Below are 24,548 nucleotides of genomic sequence, written 5' to 3' on the forward strand. Positions count from 1 at the left end.
ATTCCATAGCTGAAGAGTTCTGAACTTCCTCTGGCATTATTGTAAGCACAAAAACTCTGCGGAGGGAGCTTAATAGGTTTCCCTGGCGAGTAACTGCATGTAAACCTCACATCGCCAAGTCAAATGTCAAGCGTCTGATGGAGTGGTGACACAGGACTGTGGAGCAGTGAAAACGTGTTTTGTGGAGTGACGAATTGCGTATCTCCGTTTGGCAGTCAGAAGGGGGAGTCTGGGTTTGGCGGATGCCAGGAGACCGTTACCTGAGAAATACAGGCTGGTACTTATCGATCATGCAAGACCATCAGGGAGGCGTCTGACAGTTCCAAATTTATTCTGCAGCAGTACAATGACCCCAAACATGCAGCCAATGTCATTAAGAACTCTCTTCAGTGTAAAGAAGAGCAAGGCGTCCTGGAAGTGATGTTATGGCCCGCAAAGAGCCCTGATCTCATCGAGTCTGTCTGGGATTACATGAAGAGACAGAAGGATTTGAGCAAGCCTACATCCACAGAAGATCTATGGTTAGTTCTCCAAGATGTTTGGAACAATCTCCCTGCCGAGTTCCTTCAAAGACTCTGGTCTTGGCATGTATATAAAACAGGGCTGATAGAATCCTGTTTTGTAGAACGGTCCTAGTCGCTGCAGCCTATGTTCCCCCTGAACGGCCGCAGCATGTCAATCATTCTGCAGCATTGGGGCACTGGGAGCTAGATTGCAGACAGAGATCTGCAAATGCGTAGTACAGATCCTCGTTATGCGCCGACTGGTAAGCATTGAAGTTGTGTAAAAACTATCGGGTTTACATACAACTCTGATTCAGGCCCAGTGTACTAACGTCAATGCAGAAACAAAGGCTGCCATGTTTGTCGACAAAAATCCTGTTGTGTTAGAAAGTGACATATGAATACTACAGATAGTTCTGACTCGGATCTCCCCCACCTTTATCAACACCAATAAATCCATTGTAGCTTGGTTAAAATAACATTTTAGCAGCTGCCAGATCCATGTTCTTTTGAATCTAGCAATGGTGGCGATATAGGAAAGCAATTTTCATTGCAGTAACCCACAGCAACTAATCATTCATCTACATCTAACCTACCATGCACTTGACCAATTGCAGGCAGTGAGCGTGAAGTCAGAACATCTGAGTTTCTCTCGAATCCCATAGAGGAAATGGAGAAAAATGTAGATGTTGAGGCACCGTAATGTAATCTACCGTGACGAGCGGAATATACAAATATGTCCTCATAAATCTTTGCGGCAGTTACACCAAACCGCATCCCTTGTCACCCCAGGTGGCGTTACACTAGACCAGCTTTGGGCATCTTTTTAATCGAAAAATGCATCTTTTTCGCAACGCCATGTGACTTGGATGCACAAGGAGACTGTGCTGATTAATTTGATATGACAATATCTGTGTGCCATTGAGTCTCTGAATCTGTATCCGAAGTGCTACAATGTAGCAGCCACAGCTTTTTTTCAATACAAGTTCTATTGTGCTCTGTATACAGTCTGTCACACACACTATACAAGTGTCCTATATCAAATTAATCGGCACAGTTTCCTTGTGTGTTCTAGTCACAGTGCGTTGTGAATAAGGTGCATATTTGGCAAAAAAAAAAGGCGTTAGCAGAGTTGCTCGGGACCTGTAGGCTCACTCACACCACTCATCTTGTGCTGCATGGCGTATTGATTCTAGATGTATGAGGATACATCTGTGTATGTGTGTATATATGTATTTGTATATGTATGTGTATGTATGTGTGTATGTGTATGTATGTATGTATGTATGTGTATATATATATATATATGTGTATATTATACACACAACATATCCTGGTGTAGTTGGCAGGATGCAGCAGTTGCTGCGAAATCACACAAGTCCATTGGTTTGGTGCAACTGCCCTTGCCCAGTTTTATTGTGCAGAAAAATAGAAATCAACGCCAAAATAAATACCTTGCCGCCCAGCGCTAACAATACACAGGATAATCCTAATTCACTAAAAAAAATAAAAAAAAAATAAAAATACAAGACGTTTTTACCATCCACAGCTCACTAGATTTCAAGTGCAGGTTTCTCTCACAGAGACTGAATAGTCTCTCCTTTTCCCCAAGCAGTGTGAGAGAGCAGTGGTCAGACTGACAGCCTTTTTAACACACCCATATAGCTGGGAGCCCTAATTAGTCTTCTGGAAGGCTAAAAACCCAAAGACCTGAACTGGGCCTAAATGGATGTAGAACCCACCCTCTCTTTTCACATCCAGCCCCAGGACCCTAATCCGGTTCTTACCAACAGCCAAAAGCTCTCAGCAGAACCAACACAATATTCTTGGGGTTTAAAACACATAGGTAAGAAACGTGGGGCAAATATACCTGCCTTCCACCACTATTCCATCACAATTCTCACGTGTGTAATATGCTCTATTTCATGTTCTCTGGATGTACGAGGACACATATGTAACACATCTGTAACGACATTTTGCATAGAACTGTATACAAGCCTTAGGGGGTACATTTACTAAAGGTTCTAAAAATGAGAAGTGGTGATGTTGCTCATAGCAATCATTTTAGAGTATCATTTTTTAGGATGCAATAGAGAAATGATAGACAGAATCTGATTGGTTGCTATAGGCAACATCACATTTTTTCATTTTTAGAATCATTAGTAAATTTACCCCAATGTCGTAACAAAACTTATTGCTTTAATTCTAGCATTGTTGAAATGAAATGTAGTTAATAGTTCTTAGAAGTGGCTTCTCCTATATTCTTTATAAGCATCAATACTGAATCAGTACAATGGCAAATATAACAATATGTTAGCTATATATTAAACATATCTTCTTTTAGGTTTGTTAATGACCTCCCAAATTCGGTCATTGAATGGTTAGCTCAAGAAGACGGATGCTGTAAGTATAAAGATATAACACTAATTTTGTTGTGATACAGATTGTTTAAGCACCAATATTCACTTCAATATATGCAGGGGATCTAGCTGTGCGTTATGGAGAATACTGTATGCAGTGACCTGTAATAGAGGCCAATTAATGCTGCAACAATCCAGCAGCAATGGTCACAGGGGCTACGAGAACCATATTTATTTCTGTACAATGGGAATTGAGAGATTAAGGATTTTCAGAATCTAAAACCGTGTATAAATATGGGGCATAAAATGCAAACCATATCGCATGTTAATCTATTCTCTCAGAATTGTACATGCACAATAAGCATGCAGTATTAAATTAATTTGTGTTTTCCAATCAGAGAAAGTGCCAAAAACCCATATGCAAATAGAAATGTGTACTGCCATATGGTAATGTAATAAACATTACAGTGCCCTCTGGGGCCAAAGTCATTTTACATCTTTGTTGCCAAAGGGGATCTTCATTTGTCACATTGGGATTCCCTGGATATCTCTGATTATAACCAAGAGTAAAACAAGCCTACTATCCTAAAGATTAAGGAACATGGTACATAACGTAACCCTTTTCAGCCTACTGTACTGTTCTTGCCACTGTGTATAGCAAGGGTGTTTAACCTGCGGCCCTCCAGCTGCTATGGAACTACACATCCCAGCATGCCCTGCCTCCATTTTAGCATGCCTTCATAGCAAAACTGTAGCAGAGCATGAAGACCCATGGTGTATAGTATGACGTGCAATGGTCCGAAAACTGTGTTATACTGTGCTCTAAAGCTACTGGAATTAGAGTTTTGCTTTTAAAATGCATTACTAGTGCAAAGTAAGCGCATGTAGATATGACAATGAAAATCATTGTACAGAATGAGATATTATATAATTTAATGTCACTTTCTCTGCATAGTGTTGAATTTTTATGTTTTTTTTTTACATTTTTGTTCAATTTCAGTTTTTTTAAGTCATGTCAATGTGGTTAACATGCCTTAGATGCATTAGAATATTCATACAAGCATGCATTGTATCTTACTGTGTGGACTACTGAAATTCACTCTGCTGTGTCTCCGAAGATAAGAACTGCCATATGTGCAGCTTGTACAGTACAAGAATGCAGAAGCCGGGCTATCAACTAATCAGCCCTGTTCCTGCCAAATACCTGTTTTCCATTCTGGGCACTGAATCCCTGTAAACTAATCTGTTTTAAGATCATCTTACTACCATTTAAAACCCAACATAACCAGGGTTCTTGATACTTGACACTTCTTATTCTCTATAATCCCACTTGCTCACATCCATCCGCAGTTAATGGACTACTAACATTACCTAGAGTCTCCCATATTCATTTGGAGCTTAAACATTTATCATTGCAGCTCCTCCTCTTGGGAACTCGCTGATTCACACCTTCAGAAACAGATTTAAGACTAATGCGGGCCATACATCTGAGCTGTGATTCTCTGTTCTGCCGATCGGCGCACATCGATGTTCAGGGATTACTCGGTTGGGAATTTCTGTAAAAAAAACAAAAAAAAAACATGTTATAAATCCCTGTCTCGATGATCACAATAATTTCTTGGTTGGAATTGACAAATCAAGGATTTCCAACATGTTGGATTTTCAAGATCCCCTGACCCAGTCATCAGCAAAACGGGGAATTGCCCGGACACTTGCCAGATATATAGGCCCCATTACATGTTTATTCAAGCATTTCATTCATGTCTATTTATTTCTGAACAAAAAGAAAAACTCTTTGTACCCTGTTAATTTTTTTAATGTTTTTATTTTTGTATCATTTGTTTCTCTATCGTCCTAGTGGATGCTGGGGTTCCTGAAAGGACCATGGGGAATAGCGGCTCCGCAGGAGACAGGGCACAAAAAGTAAAGCTTTAGGATCAGGTGGTGTGCACTGGCTCCTCCCCCTATGACCCTCCTCCAAGCCAGTTAGATTTTTGTGCCCGGCCGAGAAGGGTGCAATCTAGGTGGCTCTCCTAAAGAGCTGCTTAGGAAAGTTTAGCTTAGGTTTTTTATTTTACAGTGAGTCCTGCTGGCAACAGGATCACTGCAACGAGGGACTTAGGGGAGAAGAAGTGAACTCACCTGCGTGCAGGATGGATTGGCTTCTTGGCTACTGGACATCAGCTCCAGAGGGACGATCACAGGTACAGCCTGGATGGTCACCGGAGCCTTGCCGCCGGCCCCCTTGCAGATGCTGAAGTAAGAAGAGGTCCAGAATCGGCGGCAGAAGACTCCTCAGTCTTCTAAAGGTAGCGCACAGCACTGCAGCTGTGCGCCATTTTCCTCTCAGCACACTTCACACGGCAGTCACTGAGGGTGCAGGGCGCTGGGAGGGGGGCGCCCTGGGAGGCAAATGAATACCTAATTTGGCTAAAAATACCTCACATATAGCCTCCGGAGGCTATATGGAGATATTTAACCCCTGCCAGAATCCGTTAAGAGCGGGAGACGAGGCCGCCGAAAAAGGGGCGGGGCCTATCTCCTCAGCACACAGCGCCATTTTCCCTCACAGAAAGGCTGGAGGGAAGGCTCCCAGGCTCTCCCCTGCACTGCACTACAGAAACAGGGTTAAAACAGAGAGGGGGGGCACTAATTTGGCGATATGCTTATATATATATTAAGATGCTATAAGGGAAAACACTTATATAAGGTTGTCCCTATATAATTATAGCGTTTTGGTGTGTGCTGGCAAACTCTCCCTCTGTCTCTCCAAAGGGCTAGTGGGTCCTGTCCTCTATCAGAGCATTCCCTGTGTGTGTGCTGTGTGTCGGTACGTGTGTGTCGACAGGTAGGAGGACGATGTTGGTGAGGAGGCGGAGCAATTGCCTGTAATGGTGATGTCACTCTCTAGGGAGTCGACACCGGAATGGATGGCTTATTTAGGAAATTACGTGATAATGTCAACACGCTGCAAGGTCGGTTGACGACATGAGACGGCCGACAAACAATTAGTACGGTCCAGACGTCTCAAAAACACCGTCAAGGGTTTTAAAACGCCCGTTTACTTTAGTCGGTCGACACAGACACAGACAGGGACACTGAATCCAGTGTCGACGGTGAATAAACAAACGTATTCCTTATTAGGGCCACACGTTAAAGGCAATGAAGGAGGTGTTACGTATTTCTGATACTACAAGTACCACAAAAGAGGGTATTATGTGGGATGTGAAAAAACTACCATAGTTTTTCCTGAATCAGATAAATTAAATAAAGTGTGTGATGATGCGTGGGTTCCCCCCGATAGAAAATTATGGGCGGTATACCCTTTCCCGCCAGAAGTTAGGGCGCGTTGGGAAACACCCTTTAAGGTGGATAAGGCGCTCACACGCTTATCAAAACAAGTGGCGGTACCGTCTATAGATAGGGCCGTCCTCAAGGACCAGCTGACAAGGCTGGAAAATATAATAAAAAGTATATACACACATACTGGTGTTATACTGCGGCCAGCGATCGCCTCAGCCTGGATGTGCAGAGCTAGGGTGGCTTGGTCGGATTCCCTGACTAAAAATATTGATACCCTTGACAGGGACAGTATTTTATTGACTATAGAGCATTTCTATATATGCGAGATGCACAGAGGGATATTTGCACTCTGGCATCATGAATAAACGCGATGTCCATAACTGCCAGAAGATGTTATGGACACGACAGTGGTCAGGTGATGCAGATTCCAAACGGCACAGTATGGCCGTATACAGGAAGAGGACTTGTTTGGGGTCGGTCCATCGGACCTGGTGGTCACGGCAACTGCTGGAAAATCCACCGTTTTTTACCCTAAGTCACATCTCTGCAGAAAAAGACACCGTCTTTTCAGCCTCAGTCCTCTCGTCCCTATAAGATCATATCTGCCCAGGGATAGAGGAAAGGGAAGAAGACTGCAGCAGGCAGCCCATTCCCAGGAACAGAAGCGTTCCACCGCGTCTGACAAGTTCTCAGCATGGCGCTGAGACCGTACAGGACCCCTGGATCCTACAAGTAGTATCCCGGGGGTACAGATGGGAATGTCGAGACGTTTCCCCTTCGCAGGCTCCTGAAGTCTGCTTTACCAAGTCTCCCTCCGACAAGGAGGTAGTATGGGAAAAAATTCACAAGCTGTATTCCCAGCAGGTGATAATTAAATTACCCCTCCTACTACAGAAAAGGGGTATTATTCCACACTATATTGTGGTACTGAAGCCAGAAGGCTAGGTGAGACTTATTCTAAAAATTTTTTTTTGAACACTTACAAAGGTTCAAATTAAGATGAAGTCACTCAGAGCAGTGATAACGAACCAGGAATAAGGGGACTATATAGTGTCCCGGGACATCAGGGATGCTTACCTCTATGTCCCAAATTTGCCCTTCTCACTAAGGGTACCTCAGGTTCGTGGTGCAGAACTGTCACTATCAGTTTCAGACGCTGCCGTTTGGATTGTCCACGGCACCCTGGGGTCTTTACCAAGGTAATGGCCGAATTGATGATTCTTCTTCGAAGAAAAGGCGTCTTAATTATCCCTTACTTGGACGATCTCCTGATAGGGGCATAGTCCAGGGAACAGTTGGAGGTCGGAGTAGCACTATCTCGGATACTGCTACAATCAGCACGGGTGGATTCTAAATATTCCAAAATCGCAGCTGATCCCGACGACACGTCTGCTGTGCCTAGGGATGATTCTGGACACAGTCCAGAAAAAGGTGTTTCTCCCGGAAGAGAAAGCCAGGGAGTTATCCGAGCAAGTCAGGAACCTCCTAAAAACAGTGCATCATTGCACAAGGGTCCTGGTAAAAATGGTGGCTTCCTACGAAGCAATTCCATTCGGCAGATTTCACGTAAGAACTTTTCAGTGGGATCTGCTGGACAAATGGTCCGGATCGCATCTTCAGATGCATCAGCGGATAACCCAATATCCAAGGACAAGGGTGTCTTTCCTGTGGTGGTTATAGAGTGCTCATCTTCTAGAGGGCAGCAGATTCGGCATTCAGGATTGGATGCTGGTAACCACGGAGCCCAGCCTGAGAGGCTGGGGAGCAGTCACACAAGGAAAAAATTTTCCAGGGAGTGTGATCAAGTATGGAGACTTTTCTCCACATAAATATACTGGAGCTAAGGGTAAATTTATAATGCTCTAAGCTTAGCAAGACCTCTGCTTCAAGGTCAGCCGGTATTGATCCAGTGGGAAAAACATCACGGCAGTCGCCCACGTAAACAGACAGGGCGACACAAGAAGCAGGAGGGCAATGGCAGAAACTGCAAGGACTTTTCGCTGGGCGGAAAATCATGTGATAACACTGTCAGCAGTTTTTCATCCCGGGAATGGAAACTGGGAAGCAGACTTCCTCAGCACGACCTCCACCCGGGAGAGTGGAAACTTCATTGAGAAGTTTTTTCCACATGATTGTAAACCGTTGGGAAATACCAAAGGTGGACATGATGGCGTCCCGTCTGAACAAAAACGGGACAGGTATTGCGCCAGGTCAAGAGACCCTCAGGCAATAGATGTGGACGTTCTGGTAACACCGTGGGTGTACCAGTCGGTGTATGTGTTCCCTCCTCTGCTTCTCATACCTAAGGTGCTGAGAATTATAAGACGTAGAGGAGTAAGAACTATACTCATGGCTCCGGATTGGCCAAGAAGGACTTGGTACCCGGAACTTCAAGAGATGCTTACAGAGGTCTTATGGCCTCTGCCGCTAAGAAGGGACTTGCTTCAGCAAGTACCATGTCTGTTCCAAGACTTACCGCAGCTGCGTTTGTCGGCATGGCGATGGAAAGCCGGATCCTAAGGGAAAAAAGGCATTCCGGAAGAGGTCATTCCTACCCTGGTCAAAGCCAGAAAGGAGGTGACCGCACAACATTATCACCACGTGTGGCGAAAATATGTTGCGTGGTGTGAGGCCAGGAAGGCCCACAAAGAAATTTCAACTCGGTCGTTTCCTGCATTTCCTGAAAACAGGAGTGTCTATGGGCCTAAAATTGGGGTCCATTAAGGTTCAAATTCGGCCCTGTAAATTTTCTTCCAGAAAGAATTGGCTTCAGTTCCTGAAGTCCAGAAGTTTGTCAAGGGAGTATTGCATATACAAACCCCTTTTTTTGTGCCTCCAGTGGCACTGTGGGATCTCAACGTAGTTCTGGGATTCCTCAAATCACATTGGTTTAAAACCAGTCAAATATGTGGATTTGAAGCATCTCACATAAAAAGTGACCATGCTCTTGGCCCTGGCCTGGACCAGGCGAGTGTCAAATTGGTGGTTTTTTCTCAAAAAAGCCCATATCTGTTTGTCCATTCGGACAGGGCAGAGCTGCGGACTCGTCCCCAGTTCTCTCCCTAAGGTGGTGTCAGTGTTTCACCTGAACCAGCTTATTGTGGTGCCTTGCACCTACTAGGGACTTGGAGGACTCCAAGTTGCTAGGAGTTGTCAGGGCCCTGAAAATATGTTCCAGGACAGCTGGAGTCAGAAAATCTGACTCGCTGTTTATACTGTATGCACCCAACAAGTTGGGTGCGCCTGCTTCTAAGCAGGCGATTGCTCGTTGGATTTGTAACACAATTCAACTTGCACATTCTGAGGCAGGCCTGCCACAGTCTAAATCGGTTAAGGCCCATTCCACAAGGAAGGTGGGCTCATCTTGGGCGGCTGCCCGAGAGGTCTCGGCATTACAACTCTGCCGAGCAGCTACGTGGTCAGGGGAGAACACGTTTGTAAAATTCTACAAATTTGATATCCTGGCAAAAGAGGACCTGGAGTTCTCTCATTCGGTGCTGCAGAGTCATCCGCACTCTCCCGCCCGTTTGGGAGCTTTGGTATAATCCCCATGGTCCTTTCAGGAACCCCAGCATCCACTAGGACGATAGAGAAAATAAGAATTTACTTACCGATAATTCTATTTCTCGGAGTCCGTAGTGGATGCTGGGCGCCCATCCCAAGTGCGGATTATCTGCAATACTTGTACATAGTTACAAAAATCGGGTTATTATTGTTGTGAGCCATCTTTTCAGAGGCTCCGCTGTTATCATACTGTTAACTGGGTTTAGATCACAAGTTGTACGGTGTGATTGGTGTGGCTGGTATGAGTCTTACCCGGGATTCAAAATTCCTCCCTTATTGTGTACGCTCGTCCGGGCACAGTACCTAACTGGCTTGGAGGAGGGTCATAGGGGGAGGAGCCAGTGCACACCACCTGATCCTAAAGCTTTACTTTTTGTGCCCTGTCTCCTGCGGAGCCGCTATTCCCCATGGTCCTTTCAGGAACCCCAGCATCCACTACGGACTCCGAGAAATAGAATTATCGGTAAGTAAATTCTTATTTTTTTAATATGCAAATGTAAAGCACAGGCAGATAGGAGCTATATAACTAAAATGTAATATTTAATAAAAACATATATTCCACTAATGTTAGCACTTTACAAAGCATTTAGATATGTGTTTTCAAATGCAGTTGGCTTGAACAAAATAACTTCTGTTTTGACCAAGACACCAGTTAAATATGCAGAGCTGGTCACATTCATTCATCAATATCAGTATCTTGTTTCCTGTATTCAGCAGCCAAACAAATCTATACATATAATAAAACTGTAAGGGTTGTGTCTCTACATAGCAATTGTTTTGAGAAATAACTATGGAGATGAAAAAACAAAAATTCTAGTAGGTGCCAGAGCGATGGCTCACTCCATGGGTTGTAGTTATGTGACCGGCGGTCAGGAGACCGCCAGTCACAATACCGACGCCTACATCCCACCGCTTCAAACTCCCGACAGTCGGCATGCCGACTAACAGGGACTATTCCCACTCATGGGTGTCCACAACACCCATAGAGCTGTCACCAAAGCCCACAAGGGGCTTTGTTGCGCTTGCCCAACCCCGCTGCCATTCTAATCCCCTGGATTTCGGCGTCTGTATGGTGACTGGCAGGATCCCAGGCGCCGGTCACCCATACCCAACCCCATCCTTGAAATTAACATTAAATTAGTATTTTTACGTGCAAGAATTTCAAGGATGTACTGCTACTACACAAATCAGGGAAGACATCCAGTGTGACACAGCTGTGGCCAATGACTTTGGAAGCATCGCTTGACACGCATTGTAGCTTCTGACTGGCATACAAAATTGCCACAGATAACAGCTACATTTAATGCTAGAGTCACATGTAACATCAGCATATAAATGGGGTACAGGAGCTGACAACCCACTTGAGTCCTGTTGTTGACACCATGGCACAAGGCTCCGTGCATTGGCTGGGATAATGAACACCATCACTTGACACAAGATGACTAGAAAACGTGTAGCCTGGTACAAGTCAAGGTTCCAATTTTTTCAGGCCGTTGGATGGTTATACATGTAGAGAAAAACCATGCCATGCATTAGGACTTCTGATATCACTGACTGGCGGACGCTGTGTAACCATCCTTGTGTGCCATTTGTACCTGTTCATGTTATGCACTCCCTCACTCAGACGGGAGCAGACTCTTTCAGCATGACAATGCATCACTGCACAAGTGTGTAGCCATAAGATTATGACTGAAAAAGCATTCCTCTGAGTTTTGCATAGTGATTTGACCCCCTAATTAAACCCAGAGGTAGTGCTCCCGGCAGAACCGGGAGCAGGGCAGGGAATGTTTCTCGGTGCACATGTTTCCGGGAAGAGGGCGTGGCACCATCTGCGTCACTCTTGGGGGGGCTTTCCCCAAGCTCTTCCCTCCGTGTAAATAGATGCTGTGCACATGCATGAGACATCTATTCACCAGAGGAGATCGGAATAAGCAACTTTTCCCACCCACAGGACACTGCGGCCTGTGGGTGAACACGACACTGTGCAGGCTTTTTTAGCAGATTGCCACGATTAGGGCATGGTCCGTTTTTCCACTTTAAAACAGCCTAGCATGAACACTAAATAGAACACATGTGGTATGCATTCCAATGTGCCATCCGTAGCAGTGTTCCACCACTGGTGAATTGTGGACCACTATTCAAGAGGTGTGTATACTATCCATACATTACTTTAGAAAGGTCCATGTCGCATTATGTTGCTGTTGATAACTAGTAGAAAGTAGGACCTACGTCTTCTAGACAGGTGTCTTAATTTTTCTTGCATGAGTCTATATCTCGGCATAATTCCCCCCCCTAATTATTATATGAGGCATCACCCCGACCCCCAGTTCCAAAACATGACTCTCCCCACTCCCTTTCCCCGTGGCATTAACTACCCCTTTGGTATAGCTCCTCCCATCCCCAATCCTGCAGGGTGCAGCGGAGTGTGGACAAGGACGGATTGATCACCAGTTTCCCCAACTGCTGCTGATCTCAGCCTACCAGTACTAAGGACATCCTGTCATCAGTAAGCTACTTTAAGTTGGCGTACAGTTTTGAAATCAACATGTCTCAAGAAAACGAACCCTTATCTGTCCTAACCTCTGTTACTGCTCCATTCCGACAATGTTATGAATAATTGTAAATGCTGTATATTTCATTTCCAACCATATGGATTTGTACAAATTCAGCCTATTCAAGAAAGTTGCAATTCAATTATATATCTGTGATGGTTATTTTATTTTTCATGGTTAACTTTGAGTTATAAAATGTATAAAACATATAGGGGGAGATGTATCTAACCTAAGGAGAGAGATAAAATACTAACCAATCAAGTTCTGTCAGTTTACAGGCTGTGTTTGAAAAATGACAGGAGCTGATTGGTTGGTACTTTGTCACCCCCACAGTATTAAAAAAAAATATATATTTCTCTCAGTTAAAGAAAAATAGTTTCTTCTACTATCCTATAGTTTTAGTTGGATGGGGTAAAGGGCAATGACCCAATTTATAATTTAAAACTGTTTCTTTTTAGATACTTTATTACAGTACACCTAGTAATTCTGAAATCTGTTTTATGCATCTCCAGATGAACTAGCCGAGTTTATGGTTGCAGTTTCCCATTTAAAATACAGTGAAAAGCCAGATTATGTAGCCCTGAAGAGAATCCTGCTGAAGGTTCTGGAGTCTGCTGGAAATAATCTTAGTGCTCCACTAATTTTTTCAAATGCGAGATCCAATCCAAAAATGTCTTCCACAGTTAAAAAGGTAGGATATCCCTATAAATGTCTTCATAAATATTTGTGTTTCGTAACAGAGATTTTATAATATTCATTTATCCCCTGTTGAAATGAAAACTGATTATAAACTTAATGGGGGTGGGTGATTTTATTGGCACCAGCTACTATCTGCAAATGTTGCAGCTGGAAACAGTTTTTTTTTTGCACTTGGGGAATGGAATATGGGGAAGGGGAAGAGGAAGAGTGAACATTTAAAATAAACCTGGGCCGAGATGTAAAAAAGACCGAGTTCGGGGGGCCATGCGGGATGTTGGGCGCACTTAGAATTTTTTTTAGTGCGCAATCATTTACAAGGCACAAATGATTGCCCCTTTAAAAAAAATGTCCAAGTTCGGCCTGCATCCTGTATGACCACCGAACTCGGACTTCATTATATCCCACCCCTGTTTCAAATTTGTGAGAGAAGTGTAGCTTAGCTCTAGTTTAAAATGCCTTGTCAAAAAAAAAAAAAAAGGGGTGGGCGATGTATGTGTAGTTTGTAAGAGTACACAGGATAGTAAATTCTGTGGTTTGGAGATGAAAACCGCACCCAATGTGAGGTGGTTTGCAACCATAAAAAAAAAAAAAAATACTCCTTGGCTGGTTTCAATTTACCTATGGATGCCTTCCAAAGAAACCAGTCTGCATTATATAGTATAGAATTTCTTACTCTTTGTAAGAATGTTTAGTATATCATTTTGCAGCTGCCTAACACAACTATCACCACCAGGTGGTTGTCATATGTTTGAACTATGAAAAATATTTTCTTTATCCCAACAATTGTCGAAAAATAAATTTCCAATTTTGCAAGAGCTTCAGTGTGTCATATGGAATAAAGCTTCTTTATACTATAAAATAAATGGTGATTACTAGATAATTACAGTATGTACTTTAAAATCTAAATATGTTTTTAGTAGAATTTATTGTATAAGGTAACATGAGTTATTTGCAATTTTGACAGAAATTTGCACAGTGTAAAATAATGCCTGATATCCATAACACTTATTTTGGTAAATGTACACATTGGTACAAAGTTTGCATGTAGAATCTTGGTCCTTTTAACCACTTAACCGATGAATATTTTTTCCATAATCCGCTCAGAAATTGTCTTTATTTTTTTTATTTAAATGATTGAATTAGGTTAAGAATATTTAAATAAACATTGTCGAAAACCGTTTTTTCTTAAAAAAACCAAAACACAAAACCAACATAAAAAAATAATATATATATATATATATATATATATATATATATATATATATATATATATATATATATATATATATAGGGAATCAGAAAGCAGAGGGACCAGAGGTCAAGTTGATCGCAGCAGGATTTTTGATAGCAATTGGGCAAAACCATGTGCACTGCAGGGGAGGCAGGTATAACATGTGCAGAAAGAGTTAGATTTGGGTGGGTTATTTTATTTCTGTGCAGGGTAAATACTGGCTGCTTTATTTTTACACTGCAATTTAGATTGCAGATTGAACACACCCCACCCAAATCTAACTCTCTCTGCACATGTTATATCTGCCTCCCCTGCAGGGCACATGGTTTTGCCCAATTGCTAACAAAAATCCTGCTGCAATCAACTTGGAATTACCCCCAGTGAACTTTCTGACTGGTTGCATCAGATGCGACCATGTCGGGGAAAGCCCAGCTTGGTGTGGTCTCATCCTATGCGATCATGCCAGACAAGTGGTTAAATCAAAGGTTCTCAAACAGTGGGGCATATTTATTAAGCCTGGATAAGAAGTGATAAAGAAGTGATGAGTGCAAGGTGATAACGCACCAGACAATCATTACAGGTTTGAAAAAATGCAGTTAGGAGCTGATTGGCTGGTGGGTTATCACCTTGCACTAATCACTGCGTTATCACTTCTCCAGATTTAATACATTGGCCCATCTGTCCTCAGGACCTCAAACAGTTCACATTTTCCAGGTTATCCAGCAGGTGCATAGGTGTACTTATTACTCACTGACACATTTTAAACGATTCACAGATGGAACTAAGTACATCATTTGTGATTCTGTAAGTAAACCTGGAAAACATGAACTGTTTGGGGTCCTGAGGACAAGGGAAAGACTTTTCAAAATTCAGAACCAGGCATACCAACTTCACATCATCCATCTTAGAGAATAGGCCATGCATGTAGTGATTTCTCAGTTACTGGTCTGGAAGTTTGGACTTTCCCAAATAGATTTGATGGAACAGTATATCAGTTCTACTCCTGTCACAGGGACAGCTTTGTCTGTGCCAATGAACTTCCAGCTGGGGTATGTGTCCCTCTGTTCTTTTCCATTATCTGCAGTCCTTCTGTTTTGACCTTTGTGTCCATGGTATTTGTAGTAATTGCTTTTGGAATAGTCTTGTCCTCTGCCACTGGTGTAAACTTTTGCATCAAAGACATATTTTTTAACCAAATCTTGAATGCCTTTCATTTGATGGCATAGAGATTTAACTGAGACACAACAGAGTTTCTGGGAAGGTGATTTACTGTAGGTGCGTCTTCAAACTATAAAACAAAATTTTTCATCTATTTACTATAGAATTTTGAAGAAATTAATTCCGTAGTGCAGCTCAAACTGGATGATCATGCTTTCTGTAGCATTCCTTGTTTTCCAGATTTTCTTTGGTTAGCCTCAACAAGGGTCATTATCCTGATAGTTAGGCAACTGTGCTCAGCAATGTTTTAGGCACTAGATTGGCATTTGATACCATATTGTATGCAGTAAAGGGATTTGTTCTCATATCAAGCTTTTTTTTTTTTTGGAACCTTGGGATCTAATTGTTGTCCTGGATGCCCTAAGAACTGATCCCTTTACAATATGTCTACTTCAAGTGGCTTAAGGTATCTTTCTGGCAGCAACCACAATTGCCTGTAAAGTGGGGGAATTACTTGCCTTACGGCAGAGGTTCCTAAACGCAGTCCTCAAGTCACCCTAATGGTCCAGGTTTTGGGTATAGCCATCCTTGACCACAGGTGATTTAATTAGTACTTAAGATTTTACGCTACCGACCACAATCATAATTATTCATAACTGCACCATGCTAGGTGCAAGAGAGATGTCCGAAACAGGCTTCCTTTTCCTGTATGCACAACTCTGAATCATACAGAACGCTTGATACACGCCAATGCTGTCATGACACTTCTGCAAGTCTGGGTGGTAACATGCGATCGTATTGTCACAGTCCAGTTTTAAAATTTGTTGACTGCTACAGATCATCCATTCTAAACTTAAATATTTGCCCTTGGGTAAAACAACCCAAACCTAATTTAATATTTCTTCATTTAATTTAAACCCTTAAATTGACATTTCTTAAATTCTGAATACATTTTTAGCTGCTGAGAAAAAGGAACGTGAGGATTGTTCAAGCTAAAAATTACTTTTAGTCTTTTGTTGCTTCTAGGTCAAAAACCTACTATTCCTTGTGGTAAATCTGGGCCCGCACATGAGGATATTGATGCCAGACAATCCTGCCCTTTACATAGTCGGCTAATCTAAATAAAAAAGTGTGTAATTGATTGGACACTGCTTAAATTAACTCTTGTATAATTTTTGTGCAGTCTTACAGGCGTTTTACATACATATAGCCTCAGTGCAGCTGGAGATGCCTGGCGTGAGTGAGCTGACTGGTCCAATTCCAGAAATGCCTCTTCACCGCAACATGATGCGACACTTGTATATCTGTTTGTGACTGAGTCTGTATACGGAGCAGAACAGAACTTGTATTAGAAAAAAGTTGCGGCTTCTACATTGTAGCACTTAGTATGCATATTCAGACTTCATTGCATGCGTTTCTATAAAGGGTGCAATGTGTGTGATGCACACAGGCCGTGGGAGGAGGGGGCCTACACTGCACACATTGCACCCATATTTTAACACTTACCTCTCCGGAGTCCAGCGTCGGGCGCTGCAGTTGCAGCAACAATCTTCTCCAAAATAGCCGCCGTGCATGCGCAGTAGTGAATCTACAGAACATGGCGGGCGCCATGTTTCCGGAGACCTGCACATGCACAGTACACTCCGACGTCCAGTGGAGGGGGCCCACCCGGAGTCTGCACAGGGGCCCCATCCGCTATTAAAATGCCCCTGTATACAAGTGTAATGTCAAATTATGCAGCACAGTCTCCCTGTGTGTCCTAGTCGCATCGTGTTGACACATGTTCAGTAAAAAAGATGACTGGCACTAGCAGAATCTCACGCATGCATAGCGTGGGGCTGTTTGGCGTGACTGCAGCAAAGATTTAGGAAGATACATCTGTACCTGGACATCCATAAAGCAGACATCAGACTGGGCAAAAATGTAATACAGGTTGAGTATCCCTTATCCAAAATGCTTGGGACCAGAGGTATTTTGGGTATAGGATTTTTCCGTATTTTGGAATAATTGCATACCATAATGAGATATCATGGCGATGGGACCTAAATATAAGCACAGAATGCATTTATGTTACATATACACCTTATACACACAGCCTGAAGGTAATTTTAGACAATATTTTTTATAACTTTGTGCATTAAACAAAGTGTGTGTACATTCACACAATTCATTTATGTTTCATATACACCTTATATACACAGCCTAAAGGTCATTTAATACAATATTTTTAATAACTTTGTGTATTAAACAAAGTTTGTGTACATTGAGCCATCAAAAAACAAAGGTTTCACTCTCTCTCACTCAAAATAGTCCGTATTTCGGAATATTCCGTATTTCGGAATATTTGGATATGGGATACTCAACCTGTATAGTATTTCCACATAAAGAATATGTTGGTGATTCAGTACAGTATTTTTTTTTTTTTTCCACTATTGTAACAGTTGTCAAAAATCACTTTCTCATTAGGTTATATCGGAAAAACATCTCCAGTAATGTGCAGGATATTGCATGGTTTTGTGGTATTCTGTGAAAAGTGATGAGCAATGATGGCTGATGGAGAGAACCTAAAGCGGAGGCAGTTTCCAACAATGAAAAGGGATACAATACCCCTGGCACAGCGCGTTTCATGCTGACGCAACCAATCTCATGCTTTCCACTATTGCACTGAAAGCCTCAAAATAGACTAAATCCACATTTCTACATCTCTAATACCAGTCAGTTTAATAAAATTCCTGCAGTGTCATGTATTCATGTACTGGGTGTGATTGAATTATGAAAATAATTGGCTTTCTATTTTAAAAGCTTCACTACCAGTAGGTTAAACTGTACTTGAACTTATTCACAAAATCTTGTAGCACAGTTCTGTAAAAATACTTTAGCTTTTTGCAAATTATGAAATAATATATCCAAGAGATAACTTAATGCAAACATGTGCTGTTTAATGTAAAATAAGATGTACTGTACATCCATCTCCACTTCAAGGTAAGGGCTGGCTTTTTTGTCATCTCTGCTTAGCATAATTAAAAGCATCAGCCAGTGACCTTTCTGGAGCATATCTTGTGCAGAAAGGATCCTCTTTCCATCCAGTGCACTTGCAATGTGGAAGGGTCAAGATACTTTACATTTTTAATATATCTTATGAAATTTGGCCACGGGAAAGTGCACAGCAGCCAAGAATGCTGGGTGCAAACTAACAAGACTGATGGGCTGATAGATAAACGGTGATTCAAGCATCAGTACACAGATGGTTCTGATTTGCTGTGTATAAAGCTGCTTTGACTGAAGACATAGAATATCCTTCTAGTCATAAATTAGCTCTTTGGAAGGAAACCTTGGCACTGGAGCTTTACAACCTTCAATTAGTAGGGGAAGAAGAATTTGAATGACTGTAGTATTGACATCTGTAGACTTGCATAGTAATCATTTCTAATAGAAATGAATATCTGTTTGAGGAGGTTTTGCATGGCTAATTAACTACCATTGAGAATATGTAATTTTTGCATGCTCTCCCCATTGTCACCTTTCTCTTATGATACAATTACATTTTATTGTAGCAAGGGACACAGTCTGAGTCACAGTGCTTGTACAGAGAATGGAGTGCTACCAACGTTCTTCAATATTGACTTTTGGCAAGTAGAATCTTAAATAATGTCTGCTGGGAAGTACAATCTTAGATGGGAATATATATATATATATATATATATATATATATATATATATATATATATATATATATATATTTATTTTGTGCATCAGCCATTAAAATAAATATTATGTAACCCACATATGTGTGTATATAGTATATATTTGCCTGTTTTGTTGGATGATCTCATTCAGGAGAATACAGCATGTCAGTTTACAGGGGACTGTCTTGCTCTCCATAGATGAGATGATGGGGTCTATTTAATAAGCCTTGGATGGAGATAAAGTGGCTGGTGATAAAGTACCAGCCAATCGGCTCCTAACGGGATATTGTCGTAAGGTTGACATGGTCATTGGGTCGACATGGTCAATATGTCGACATTGTCATTAGGTCGACATGTACTAGGTTGACAGGTCAAAAGGTCAACATGAGTTTTTAAAAACATTTTTTTACAATTTTTTGGATTTTCCGATACTTGACGATCCACGTGTACTACGATTGGAACGGTAATCTTTCGCTCGCCATGCGAGGGGACACTGTGCACTAATTGGGGTTTCCCATCACTTTACGAAGAAAACAACACCAAAAAAGTTAAAAAAATAACTCATGTTGACCTTTTCACCCGTCGACCTAGTACATGTCGACCTAATGACTGTCTACCTAAGTTGAGTCGACCCAACGACCCATACCCACTCCTAACAGCCATGTCACAGGCTGGGTTTGAAAAAATGACAGGAGGTGATTGGCTGGTACTTTATCTCTGTCCACTTTATCTCTACCTGAGGCTTAGTAAATAGACCCTTATGTGGGATAGCAGAGTCCCAGAGAGATCATACACAACGGTCCACAGACAGAGAGAAACGAATGAACAGACAAAACTGAACAAGAAATGCAGAGGAACTGAATTTATAGTGGACTGTGGTTGGAAAACAGAAATAGCCTGGAAAGGTAGACAAAGATCAGAATTACTGTGGGGATATGCATACCACTGATCTTCCAGAAGATAGAGAATACTTACATACTCTGTAACTGTAGTTACACCTTTCTTGTACTGTATAGAACCCCTTTTTGCCCCCTGACCAGTATGAATTCTTCATAGTGGAGATTCAGTAAGGTGCTAGCTGTCCTTAGAGAATGCGTTTCACATTAACATGAAAGCAGTTGCTGGCGATTTGCGATGCATGCTGCATTCAGAGATGCTCTTCTGCATAGAACTGTTGTACGGTAGTGCATTGTTATTTGGGTTCCACTTCCATTCCTGTCAGCTTCAACCAGTCTGGTTAGTCTTCTCTTACCTCTATTATTATCAAGACATTTTTCATTTTAGAACAGCAAACTGTAATGTCTAGAGACTGTCAATTAGATCATATTTCTTCCACATTCTGTTTGGTCTTAACGTCGTTCCCATGTCTAAATATTTTTATACTTGACGTTCCTGCCACATGATTGACTTACTAGATTTAGATGTGTCATCATCCACCTATCCAGAATTCGGGTTCCAATGAATAGACAGTTAAAAGATAGATTGACACCATATGGTCAACACTTCTTTTTTTTTTTTTTTTATGGTTCTTTCATGCTTCTACAACTTTTGCCTTATTTACTCTCCATGTCACAAACCATTACGTTTAGTAGCTGTGGAGCGAGCCATCTAGCCCGAAGCGTGGCAAGCTAAGCTGGACCACGTGGGGACACATTTCAACAAATTTGGGTAAAATATGTTTAAAAACACCGTTATTTTTTTTGTTGACCTTTTGACCTAATGAATGTCTGTCTTTTAACTGTGTAACTTCTATACCACTACCCCTGGATTCACACCATAAAGCCCCACTGATAACGCTACAGATGTTTTACTTAGCCGCATCAAAACACTAATCTTAAGTATCTAGTACACCATTTGCATATTAAGGCAAACTTGAGGAAAAAGTGCAAAAGGCAGGTCCGACAGGAGTGACCCTCGTCGTGCATCGTTATGCTTAATCTGTGACTTTATACCAATTGTTTTAAGTTAAATGAGAAAAAAAAGGTGCAAAGAACTTTGTACACTATTTGCAAACTAAGACGCATGTTTGAGAAAAAAGTACACAAGACAGGTCCAATAGGAGTGACCCCCGCCATGCATCATTATGCTTAAGTGTGCAAAATTGAGGAAAAGTATGACGCATGGGAATAGTGCCAGGCTTCTTGTGCCACATGGTGGAAAAAGGCTTGGTGCATGAGGACACATCTGTATTTGCAATAACAAGCATATTTACAGGTGTTCTGTACCTAATAAGTGCCCATTTTATATTAGATTCCAATTAGAAGTCAGAAACATTACCATGAGATGCAAAAAAATCAAATTGTAAACAAAAGGATCATCTGAACTTATTAGCCCCTTTTCCAGGAATCAACTGCAGATGCCTCATATTTATTCGCCAGAATCAGGACAAAAAGTCTTTTGGAGCCAGGTTTTGAATTGGGTTGTAAAATATTTTATTATTTGGATGCCCTGACATAAACCTATAGTGTCACTCCTGCTCTGGGGGCCCAGGACAATATTGACAACTCTACACTCTGTAGTGTGACAAAAAACATGTTTACTTCTCTCAAGAGAGGAATCTGGTCAGGGTTTAGTTCCATCAGGCATCACGTGGTACTGGTCTCATACATGGAATCATTGGCTAGGCAGAAGTCTGGAAGTGAACCAAGATGTATGGCGTATGACTTAAACTTTCTATTATCTGCACTTTGCAGTAGTAATATTGCTAGGACTGTGGAATTTTCTAAATTATTAGGTGTAGGGAGCAAGATCAGTATCAGAAGATCAGTAAAAAAAAATCTGAAGTACCTTGAAGCATCATGCACAAGAGCACCCTAAAAATCTCAATGATAAAGGATCATTAACATGATACTTGCTATTGTCTATGGAATCCTCAACCTAATCTCTAAACTCCCCTGCCAAAAAGAATTTATGGAATGTTTTTATTCCAGCTGGAGACAAAAAAATAAAAAGTGAATTTGTGTCCTAAAGATAGTTTTGAAAATTGTCCATATTTAACACACTGTTCATTGTCCATAACCAAGGAGATTAGTGAATGTGATTGATCAGAATGAGCTCGCTGGTATGTATAGTAAAATATGAATCTCTGCACTTGCAAAATTTGAGGATTGTGCCAGTAACCGGTGTAGGTGAGCTGCTTGTGTTATTTCCCCACCATTAACCAATATAAGCATCTAATGAACCAGTGCGTCATTTTCCTTTTTATACATGCATATGTTAGGAGATGGTATTGATATCCTGGCAGTCACCACCCCAACCGTCAGAATGCTGACGGCAGCATCCGGACAGTCAGAATCCCGATGGATCTCAGTGAGTATTTTAACCCTAATCCCATCCCTAACAGTCTCCTCCCCCAGCCTAACCCTCATCGCCCCCCCACCTCGAAGCCTAACCCTCCCCTCTAACCCCAGTACTTACTGTCAGGATGTCGACTGCCGGGATATTAACTACACCCCGTTGTGCTGATCTTACTTGTAGAGTGAGAGACGCCACTGTAGCCAGTTTTCTGTAATTGATCCACTTCTACTTAATTTCCTGGCACCTTCAGTGTGTGTGTGTGTGTAGAGTTTCAGGAATCTGTAAGTGTTCTGTGATTTGGCCACTAGTTTTAAACAACAAAAATTTACAAGGTTAGGTTAGTTTTACTTGTAAACTATTTACGCTTCAAATCTGGTGGCTATATAACCAAAACTCAAATCAAAATCCCGACGGTCGAAATCCCGACAGCAATTGACCGACGGTCAAAATCCCGACATGGACAAAATACCGACATTTAAAATACCGACAACGCCAAAATACCGGCATGTAAAATGCCGACAGGTCAAAATGCCAACATGAGTTTTTCATGATTTTTTCATTGAAACCGACTTGTTCATACTTTACCATCCCAGTGGACCTGGAGGGGGAATATAATAGTGTGCCCGAAGCATTGCGAGCGCAGCGGTACACTTATATGTTGCCCATGTCGACTTATGTCGACATACACACAAAAAACACAATGGAAAGTGCATGTCGGTATTTTGACCTGTTGGCATTTTACAGGTCTGTATTTTGACCTTGTCGGTATTTTAAATGTCGGTATTTTGTCCATGTCGGGATTTTGACCTTGTCGGGATTTTGACTGCCGGTCAATTGCTGTCTGGATTTCGACCGTTGAGATTTTGATTGGAGGTATTTCATACTGATTCCTTACTCATTACTCACTGACTCATTTTAAAACAGGGGTGGGTAACCTCCGGTAAGGCCCGCGAAGCCGTTTGGTCCGGCCCACCCGCTCCTCTCAGTGAGACACGCCGCCGCACAGTCCGGCGGCAGCGTGTCTCAGCTGTCACCACACAGAGGAGAGCGCGGCTATTGTCTGGCGGCGGCGTGTAGGACTTGAAACCAGCCACCGGTTCGTGAGCCAATCAGAGCTCGCAGACCGGCAGCCAATCGGGAGCCGCGGCTGCCGGTCCGCGAGCTCTGATTGGCTATCGAACCGGCGGCTGGTTTCAAGTCTTACACGCCGCTGACCAACATAGCCGCGCTCTCCTCCGTGTACCCGCCGAAAGGAGCGGTAAGCGGGTGGGGGGGGGGGAGACGGGGGGGCATCTGTATACCTGGCACTGTGGGGACATCTGTATACCTGGCACTGTGGGGACATCTGTATACCTGGCACTGTGGGGACATCTGTATACCTGGCACTGTGAGGGGCATCTGTATACCTGGCACTGTGAGGGGCATCTGTATACCTGGCACTGTGAGGGGCATCTGTATACCTGGCACTGTGAGGGGCATTTGTATACCTGGCACTGTGGGTACATCTGTATACCTGGCACTGTGAGGGGCATTTGTATACCTGGCACTGTGGGGGCATTTGTATACCTGGCACTGTGGGGGCATTTGTATACCTGGCACTGTGAGGGGCATTTGTATACCTGGCACTGTGGGAACATCTGTATACCTGGCACTGTGAGGGGCATTTGTATGCCTGGCACTGTGGGGGCATTTGTATGCCTGGCACTGTGGGGGCATCTGTATACCTGGCACTGTGGGGGCATCTGTATGCCTGGCACTGTGAGGGGCAACTGTATACCTGGCACTGTGGGGGCAACTGTATACCTGGCACTGTGGGGACATCTGTATACCTGGCACTGTGAGGGGCATTTGTATGCCTGGCACTGTGGGGGCATTTGTATGCCTGGCACTGTGGGGGCATTTGTATGCCTGGCACTGTGGGGGCATTTGTATGCCTGGCACTGTGGGGGCATTTGTATGCCTGGCACTGTGAGGGGCATTTGTATACCTGGCACTGTGGGGGCAATTGTGGATCTGGCACTGCACTATTTGGGGCATATGTGTATCACGTCCCATTTTAACTGGCCACACCCATTTTTTTGGCGCGCTCGGGGGCAGACTTGTATGGCCCCCGAAGGATTTTATAAATATCCAAATGGCCCTCGGTAGAAAAAAGGTTAGCCAGGGGGGGAGACGGGGGGGCATCTGTATACCTG

General features: G+C 42.6%; 1 protein-coding gene across 3 annotated transcripts in view; it reads left to right on the top strand.

Moving 5' to 3' along the window:
- Positions 1-24,548, top strand: part of VRK2 (VRK serine/threonine kinase 2) — a 183,124-nt gene that overhangs the window by 99,773 nt on the left and 58,803 nt on the right. For all 3 annotated transcript variants that reach the window (XM_063918204.1, XM_063918203.1, XM_063918202.1), the window contains exons 10-11: positions 2,848-2,906; positions 12,795-12,973. In XM_063918204.1, coding sequence (XP_063774274.1) covers positions 2,848-2,906; positions 12,795-12,973 — 238 coding nt within the window. The remainder of the gene's footprint in view (positions 1-2,847; positions 2,907-12,794; positions 12,974-24,548) is intronic.

The sequence above is a fragment of the Pseudophryne corroboree genome, chromosome 4 (genome assembly GCF_028390025.1).
Source record: "Pseudophryne corroboree isolate aPseCor3 chromosome 4, aPseCor3.hap2, whole genome shotgun sequence".
In the NCBI taxonomy this organism is placed as follows: Eukaryota; Metazoa; Chordata; class Amphibia; order Anura; family Myobatrachidae; genus Pseudophryne; species Pseudophryne corroboree.